This window comes from Palaemon carinicauda, chromosome 35 (genome assembly GCF_036898095.1).
Source record: "Palaemon carinicauda isolate YSFRI2023 chromosome 35, ASM3689809v2, whole genome shotgun sequence".
Lineage (NCBI taxonomy): Eukaryota > Metazoa > Arthropoda > Malacostraca > Decapoda > Palaemonidae > Palaemon > Palaemon carinicauda.
This window is the reverse complement of record NC_090759.1, coordinates 17,738,005-17,747,994: the sequence shown is the minus strand read 5'-3', so window position 1 is coordinate 17,747,994 and position 9,990 is coordinate 17,738,005. Positions and strand designations below refer to the sequence as shown.

Below are 9,990 nucleotides of genomic sequence, written 5' to 3'. Positions count from 1 at the left end.
TCAAGCCCCTTCGGCATACTTTAAAGGCTTAAAGGCCACTCATGAATGGCAGAGGCAAGGGACAGTGGCATTGTCCTATCAGGCAGGACAATGCACTAGAGACTGACCATATATACATATTATGGTCAGCGCCCAAGCCCCCTATCCACCCAAGCTAGGACCAAGGAGGGACAGGCAGTGGCTGCTGATGACTCTGCAGATAGACCTATAGGCTCCCCCATCCTTAGTTCACAAGAATGGTGAGGTAACAGCGACCAAAGGAACTAACGATCATGAGCGGGACTTGAACCCCAGTCTGGCGATCACCAGTCATAACATTAACCCCATTCCAGGACTCTAGCTTTAAATTACAATTCTTCTTTTTAACTTATTGACAACGTCGTTCATCGAAGCCTTTAATTCCCCTGATTTACAGACATGTTAGGTCTCATCTTAGAGGCTACACACGAATAAGTTACTTCCCTGGAAACTAATAAGATATTTATCTTATGAATGAAGATGATAACTACTGTACAATTGCAATGGATGGATGCCAAGCACCTGGACACAACTAAGGCACTCGGTCACTAAAGCTTGCGACGACAACTTAAGGCAGTAAGTGGTATGATGACGAATCAACGAAAACTTTGTTACACTCACTCCAGAAAGGAGCGATTTTCAGGCTGTCATGATAAGTGTTTATTTTTTTTTCTGGTTTCCATTTCTACTATTTACTGGCTTAACTCATCCTTCTAGTAGAGAGTGAAGTCAATCAGGTGAGGCTGAGACAACGGGAAACTCTTCCTTATGCCAAGACATTTGTCGCGGTCAATGTATAGGGAGTTCGTCTTGACGCCCAAGTCGTGGTCGAGACGCGCCCTCATCTGGGCCAATTTGTGGAGGGAATTCTCTGCTTCTGAGAGTTTGTGCCTCAAGGCCTCCACGCTTTCGCTCAGCTCCTGTACTTCTCGTACCATCCTGCATTTGGGAAGAGGATGAATTCATTATACATTTTGCAACAAATCGGGTGATCAGAAACTCTTCTAATTTTGCCTTAACAGAGATAAAAAAAAAAAATTCAAAATCAAGAAGAATTTTATTAATCATTCTGTGCTGTCTCGGTTAATTACTGTTCTGTGTGAAACATTGCCAAAGCCTTATCTTTAACACATCTACAAGTTCATAAAATTCCTATAAAAGTATAGGATATTTTTCAGTCTAAAATTAAGCAGTTACCTAAAAGCATTTGTCTCTGAAACCTTAAAGAATCTTGACATATTCCTTAATCCTGAATTATTGTTAAAACTGCTTCTTCAAAAATACGTACTAACTAACTATAAAATGCATTTACTTAACAGTCTCTACAGCGTCCCTTCGGTACTTGGTTGCCCTCAATTCTCAATCCCCGCTTCCTTTCATCCATCTTTCTACCCAACCTCTTTTAACATCAATGTGTAACACTGAAGTTCTCCCATAGTTGCATCCGAGCTCTGAATGGCCTCCCGGAACTCAGCACCCTGCCATATGACCCAACCTCATGAATCTAAGCAAACATGCATACCTATGTTGTGGTGGATCTCGACAGAGTTCCATCTCAGGTCTATGGGTTCTTCCTTCCAGTCTTGTCTGGACGACCTTCAGAGGCGCTGATTTATCCAAGATGGCCTTCTTCAGCAGATCGATGTGGCGCTCAAGGTCGTTCATTTCACGTTGTACCTGAGGGAGGGGAGATGTTTTCAGATGGAAAGGGGAAGCAGTATATAAGCTCGTTGATTCGGTTCAAGTTTATGATTATATTAACTTATGGATATTCAGTATGATTAGTGTAAGTAATAGTTGATAGTACACTTTCAATTAGAAATAGACATCTCTTCGTTACATGTGATGCTATATTAATTTTGACGACTTGAATGGAATCAGTAGTGTGACTCAGTGAATGTTTTAAGATGATTGTATTGGAAAATAAGAGAGTCCCTGCAGCAGAACTTTAAACAAATGCTGCATCCAGATAAAGAAAAAGTACTAAACATAAATGGCATTAGTATTATTGTACAAATTCAAATGAAAATTTCATATAATCAACTTTTAAACCAGTTTAATGTTACAGTAATATATCTCCCCATTAGGTTCCAAATGCATAATCGTATACTGGCTATAATCAGCCAATTCTTAAATATATCACAACAGCATTCTTTCTCATAACCTTAAAAATTTAAGAAAAAACCTTAAGATTGTTCCTCACCCTATCCCTGTGGGCAAGCAGTTTGTTCCTGGCGTCGTTGGTTTCCCCAGTTCGATGGGTGAGCGTCGTGTTCGAAGTGGACCAGGCCGTCCACATATCCCGGTGGGTAGCGGCAACCAGGGCGTCCACCTCCTGACGTAGCCGCTGTGAGCTGTTTCTCTCGCTCTGGCTCTGCTGCACGTTCCTGTTGCTGAATTCAGCCCAGGTGTCGGGGACACTCACTCTGAGGGAAGTCAGGGGCGATAAAAAGAAAAAAAATTCTTGGGATTAATTCGAAAATAATGGAAGAGTAAAGATCAATAATTGTTTCAATGTGGACTGTTTCATTTCACTTGTTGATGAACTAGTGTACGCTACCCGTCAAAGGTGACAGCTAAATATTTAGATAGATATGCACACACACGCACATGCAATCCCTCTCAACATGGTATGACTACTCTCTTCCCCCTACCTGAGGGACAGGAAGGGCTCAGTGCGACGGGGGAAAATATAATATATATATATATATATATCTATATATATATATATATATATATATATATATGTATATATATATATATATATATGTATATATATATATATATATATATATATATATATATATATATATATATATATATATATATATATATAGCCAGATGAATAGATGTCTTATGAGAGTTCTACATCATATAAGAACGGTTGCTAATTGATAGCAAATCTGTATCTCACTTAATCACTCGTGTATATTCTCTGAATCAGCAAGTCTTAGAGTTTTACGATAGCTCTGTTATAGGTGTGAGTTTGTATTATCAATGTAAGGAGCTTTAGTTCAAGTAAAACATAGCTGTTGCAATAAAGTTAGATCCGTCATAGAATTTGACTGTCATATCTTTATAAGTGGGAATTAAGAATATATTTTAAACTATGCATTATAAAAAAAAAAATCTGTAAGACCATATTGATGTCCAATTTGTGCTACCTCACTAATTAAAACAGCCCTTCAAAATCACGTTCATAACTATATGAATTTGTCTTTTTTGTTGAATATTTCTTCGTAATTATTATATAAGCACTATCTAAACATTGTGATTTACAGTATGGCTTATCAAATATTCAGTATTTCATTGTGGGAAGATATTTCAGTCATAACCTCTCAGTTCTTGTTTTGAAGAAACGTTACTAAAACATCTGTGGTAAAATGACACCATCTATATGAGATGGAATTACCATACTTGTTATCAATGTTATCATGTAAATTCCTTTGGAAAATAACACGTGAGCTGTGCGGAAAGGCAGATGATACAACAGAGCGTGTCTAGATGCCTAGTGTTAGAAATAAAAGAAAAATACAAATAGTAATATACAGGTAAGAAAACTAGAAACCCCCACAAAAATGTAGCTGAGTAAGTTAGACAAGCGTTGGCTGTCAAAGATAGATTTAGACAAGCATAGAAAATAATTAATAATTGTGGTCCTAACTCAGGTCGAGAGGGGGCTTTAGCGCTGATCATATATATATGGTCAGTCTCTAAGGCATTGTCCTACTAGACCATTGTCACTGTTCCTTGCCTCGACTATTCATGGGTGACATTTAAACCAAGGAAATAGGCTTTAAGGACAAAGACATCTAAATAGCATTAACAATAACGGTGACGAACAAGATTTCAGCTATGATAAGACCTAAATTCAGCAGCCAGTGGTATGATAATCATCCTAAATTTAGACCAATCGCTTAACTTAACCAAGGATTTCAAAGAAAGGAAGAACTAAGACTATCTTTGTGCCTTACGTGTTATCCACTCTTTCGATTCCGGGGTAGTAAGTTATATTAGCGGAGTAATTATGAAGGCTATGTTGTGTGTGGTCGATGGTGAGAGCATGGTTTTTGTTCATGGTGTCGTGTTCTAGATCTTGCCTAGCAGCTCGGTTACGACTCAGCTGAAAGAAAGAAGAATATTACAGCCATGGATGATGCCTAAACCGTGTGGAATATCTTATCTCCTGAGAGGAGCAACTGGGACTGTTGATTTTTCAGAGCTTCTTTGAAACTTGTATTATATTTATTGCTGTGGGTATTGCCAATTCTATTCCTTCCCCATCTGTAGTGGTGCTACATATGATGACTTTCCTCCTGTTTTCTCTCTTCATTTAATTTCATTACAACCATATATTTGACTGTAAGAGTCTGACAACGTTTAGTTTCATAAAACACGACTTTTATTTTCTTTGATTAAAAATATATCACAACTTTTAAACAAATACCTTTTTAAGTGCTTTAAAGAGGCGTGACATTTCTGTGGACGATAAGTAGCCAAATAGTTTTTCTTGAAAAACTGAATAAGAGTTTAGCCTATCTTAAAAATTCTATAATCACAGCAAACTTGAAGCCACGAAGCTCATAGATTGTGGGAATCTAATTCACGCAGTAGGTATTAAGTTTTACGTTTGAAAACAAAGCAAATGCCCCTTTTAATTATTTCTCAATGATACGTAAGCAGGTTGAAATACAAAGTGTACAAACTGAATGTAAGTCAGAGATCCATAAGACTTGGTCCCACAGCTCAGCTATTTGATTCAACATAAAAGATAGGACATTTCCTGTTCGTTTATGCTTTGATAATATATTGAAGTATTTCATGATATGAAAAAAGAAATATTTGTAGTTCCTGATACTTAGCGAAGCTATTAAAGACATTTTGTTGATTTGTTTCGTTATGTTTTACAATTAGTGTCCCATCAAAGCATTATAGAAGCAAATTATGATAATATTTTCTACAGCATTTCAGAATGTTATTTTCTGCATTTACACTTTGAATACATCCATAGTAACGTTTTTATTAATACCTCATGACAGGAAATTTATTCCTTAAGACTACGAAACGAAAATATAATTTTGAAAATGACCTGCAGATTAACTCTCTCGAGAAGGTTCCTCATCCTGGCTTGACAATCCTTGATTGTATCTACTTCCCTCAGGAGTGACTCCTCCGGGTGGTCTCGGACAAGGTCAATTCCTGCAAGTTTTGAAAGACTGTCAATTATTTGCTGTTTTATGTTTATTTTTCAAGGTATATTCTGTATTGGATATTTCGTAATTTTCATTACCAGCTAAAAACTTATGAAGAGAAATCTTGAATCATATAAAAAATCATATGACATCTGGCCTATGTCTCATGAATTATTCATGAATCTCATCTACATCTCAAATTTTACAATTTCAGTTCTCTCCTGAAAAAAAAATAATGTATTAATAGATTAGCTAATCATTTACTTTGGGAAGTGATTGGAAAATAAGTTTCGTGATTAATGGAAAACAAATTGTCCAAAGAAATATAAAATAAGAGCCTAACACTTGTAGACCAACTCCAAACTACAGCTGCAATGCCATACGCCTTAGAATGCTTGGTGTGATGCTTTGATTACCTTGCCGATTTTCCCTAAAATAAAGACATTCCTTAGTCACATGAAGAGGGTTTTCAGTATCCTTGAGAGCGTGTTCAAGCGCTCTTCTGGAGTCGTTCAATCGGTTCGTCTCAGCCAGCATGCGATCTAGTTCCTGCATGAGTTCGCTCCGCCAAAAGGTGATGTCACTCACCCGCTCGCCCAATCTCTGGGAACTCTCTCGCTGGGCGATGTTCGTTCGGTCGTAGGTGAAGCTGCAAGGAACGTCTTTATAGTTAACTTTTCGTGTCGTTCGCTAGGTTATTATTATTATTATTATTATTATTATTATTATTATTATTATTATTATTATTACTAGATAAGCTGCAACCGTAGTTGAAAAAACAGGACGCTACAACCACAAGGGCTTCAGCAGGGAAAAATGGCCCAGTGAGGAAAGGATATAAGGAAATGATCAAACTACAGGAAAAGTAATGAACAATTGAAATATCATATTTTAAGAACAGTGACAACATTAAAATAGATTTTTTTAATAGAATAAACTATAAAAAAGATACTTATGTCAGCCTGTTCAACATAAAAACTTTCGCTGCAAGTTTGAAATTTTGAAGTTTCGCCGATTTGACTACCTGCTTAGTAAGGTATAATGATGGAAAGGCTATATTTTTTCTTGTTTGGAATTAGAATGGTGGATAGTGGGCTTGAATCAAATATATTTAAATTGAATGTTTCCACTGTAGAACTAACTTGTGATGGAAAGTAGCTTCCAGCAGACTACAGTAAAAGTATCCAACATGACTACCAAGTTTGGTCAAAACTGGTACAGTAGTTTTGTGTAAAGTTGCTCATAAACAAACGAATAAATAAACTAAGAAATAGACGACAGGGGTGAATACATACCCTCTGCAGATTATATTTTCTTGCATTTTTAAGATATAAACCTGCTTTATCTTTGATTATTCAAATAATCAGTATCTATGTTTGTATTGACTATTCTCACTTCAGGAATCAACAGGGAAAGAGAACATGAAATGAGAAAATAATATGAAATGAGAACTAATGACTTCAAAATAGTCACTGCAGAAACATCTGTAAGTTTTAACACCAGTTTCGTTAAGAGTTATGCCCTTGAGATATATATATATATATATATATATATATATATATATATATATATATATATATATATATATATATATATATATAGATATATTTATATATATATGTATATATATATATATATATATATATATATATATATATATATATATATATATAGTGTGTGTGTGTGTGTGCATGTGTGTGTATATTGGAATTGTATCTTTACATGGTCATAGATATGTGAAATTATCCTAATGATTTTTTTTCATGTAACCATAGAATTGCTAGATATATATGTATACTGTATACATATAATTTGTGTTTATAAGTATTTAGAATGTATAAAATACATGCATTAAAGATCTAATCCTAGTATCATAAAAGTGTAAGAAGTTCAGAAAAAAACAGCAAATAGAGAATATAAGAAGAATAAAGATTGCATTTCAACGTCTCACCCAACTAGTCGGACGGCGTCATCCCTCACCCTCTCCGAGACGCCCCTGGCACAGTCTGCATCGCTGAAATGATTCAAGTTACCTGGAAGGAAATTCAGGTGAGGTATCAGTAGAACAGAGTTTATAGGAACGTCCTTTTAAGCCTAAGTGCCTTTTTAACACACGATACATAGTTCAGTTTAGCAGAAATCTATATTTTAGAACGGCCCACAACTGAATTACATTTCGAAATTATAACAGGTATAATTTTATTAACAATTGATAGATGCTGAAATGATTCAAGTTACCCGGAAGGAAATTCAGGTGAGGTGTCAGTAGAATTTAAGCTTATTTGAATGTCATCTTAAACCTTAGTGCCTTTTTGACACATGATACATATTTTAGTTTAGCGGAAATCTGTATTTCAGAACGGCCCACAAATGAATTACTTTCCAAAATTATAGAACAGGTATATTTTTATTAACATTTGATAGATACCGATAAATTTAAGAAAAAGATTCTCTCTCCCATCGTTGTGTTAGGCTTTGCCCAGTGGTGATGTATTTCAAATTATGACTTACAGAGAGATTATGGTTTTATATTAATTGGAAAACTATGTCTTAATTCCATCTTTGCTTAGTCATCGAATATTTGCCTTAAGATTTTACTTTACATATAAATAGTCTTTTTTTCTTTGTGGAAAATTATGGAAATAGAAAAGCACTCATACTGACAACTAACGATTGACAAAGCGTACTTACTCTGCGACCAATCGGCAGGCGTGTATCGGGTTTTCATTGTGGCAGTGGCTGATGTGAAGATGTTGGGAAAGCGAACCGAGTCGAGCACTCGACTTTCAGTTGGATAAGAGCGACTCAGAGTCGGAGGAACCAAAGAGAGGCTGAGGAAGAGAGATCACATTAGAAAATCAACTAGACGGAGATGCTGAGTTGTTAAGGGACTTGTGACTTATTGAACTGGCCTTACGTCAGCAACGAATCTTGGAACATGAAAATCCAGAAGAAATTTAAGAATATACTAACAACTTTGACATTGTTATTCTTATTGAATGGTATATGATTTTAGTTGGTAGCACTGATAAGAATAATGTAAAAATATTTCAATAAAATAAACATTCTATGAATTTCAGTTAAATAAATCCGAGAGATGGAAAAACAGCCTCAATATTAATTTCACGAACGATGTTAATAGAATAGGTTGCAGTGTCTGCAAGAATTAATGGATATTTAGAAATGAGATAACCCTTATCACAATGGAGTGTACCTGAAAAAATAATCTGCACTATAACAACAAAAATATAACTGGCTAATATACTGCACAGCCTAAATTATATATATATATATATATATATATATATATATATATATATATATATATATATATATATATATATATATCTATATTTATATTATATATATGTATATATATATATATATATATATATATATATATATATATATATATATATATACATACACACATATATGTGTGTGTGTGGTTTGCGCATCAAGGCATAATGTATATAGTCTAGTCAGTCATCTTTTCTCATTTCAAATACAACTTCTGTATACACAACGCAGCGAGAAAGGGCTAATAGGGAAGGGCATCTGGTTTGAAACGGATTCCTCCAATTATGCCATGTCTCAACACATCACCAGCCTACTCTCCAACCCCTCCCCCTCACTCCCTGTCTCTTTATCGTTTTTTTTCTCTCTCAGTTTCTATATAAATTGGTTTATTTTCGAAATTTTTCTTCTCTATCTCTATTTGCCTTTTCTTCCAAGAAGTATATGTTCACAATGTAGATAACTGCCACAGCTTGGCTATGAAGGGTGCCTTATGGCGAGCTTGAAGCAGGCAAACTGGCCATCGCCTGAGTGTCTGCATGTGACAGTGTGTAGTGACTACGTTTGGCATATGAGCATTCGAGGGCCCCTGCTCATATGACACCTATAGGATTGTGGGAAACCTTTATACAGGAAAGGCACCTTAAAGGAACAAAGGTTACAATAATTTTGGATACAATTTTGAAAATAAACCAGTTTTTATAGAAACAGAGGGATAGAAAGAAAGACAGAGACAGAGGGTAAGGAGGTGGAGCGGTGTTGGAGAAAGCCGCTAAGTCGATGATCTGTGGAGATATTGCATAAGTAGGGAATCCGTTTAAAACCAGGTGCCCTCTCACATTAGCCCTTTCTTGCTGCGTTAAGTATAAACAAATTCCATAATAAACACTAGAAAACAAATATTTCATACCTCTGTTCAAACGGCCTGGTGTCAACTGTCTTCATAGCCACTGTCTTGTTGAGAGCCGCAGGCGGCTGGTGATAAAGCACTGGAACACTCGACATTGTGAAAGATGTCTTTTTTATATATTAACAATACTGCAAAAGTTTGTTAAACAACCAGCACTTGTGATAAAAATAGTTCTAAATGTAACCACTAATAAATTCCACTTGAACTATATGTGGAGAGTAATGATCATGTCACAAGTCATCACAATTCTTTTTTTTCAAAACACACCTATGTTTTTCATTACATTGGTATGATAGATGAGACATTACAACGTGCAAAATTCAATTCTTTAAAAAGATATATATAAATATAGAACGTTGAGTTCCTATCCACTGTTAAAGAACACCAAGTCTCTTCAGATGTGTCAATAGAGGTCACTTATCATTAGAATCTGTATAAATTGCCAAAATTGAAATAAGCTTGGCTTAAGAGTTTTAAATCGGGTTGACATAAAAATTTGAATATTTTATCTTTATGTCTCAAGCTAGTTTTCTTAACGAAGGTCAAAAGATCTTACTATGGAAAATGTTACTT

The 9,990-nt window shown here is 35.3% G+C and overlaps 1 protein-coding gene across 1 annotated transcript; it reads right to left on the bottom strand.

Moving 5' to 3' along the window:
• Positions 1 to 511: 511 nt before the first annotated feature.
• On the bottom strand, positions 512 to 9,512 carry LOC137627396 (tektin-3-like). Its single transcript, XM_068358480.1, has 9 exons — positions 9,418 to 9,512; positions 7,902 to 8,041; positions 7,162 to 7,243; positions 5,627 to 5,859; positions 5,108 to 5,217; positions 3,993 to 4,141; positions 2,222 to 2,444; positions 1,541 to 1,695; positions 512 to 957 (listed from the first exon to the last, which is right to left on the bottom strand). Exons 1-9 carry the CDS (start codon positions 9,510 to 9,512, stop codon positions 732 to 734), a joined length of 1,413 nt encoding a protein of 470 aa, XP_068214581.1. The 3' UTR covers positions 512 to 731.
• Positions 9,513 to 9,990: the final 478 nt, after the last annotated feature.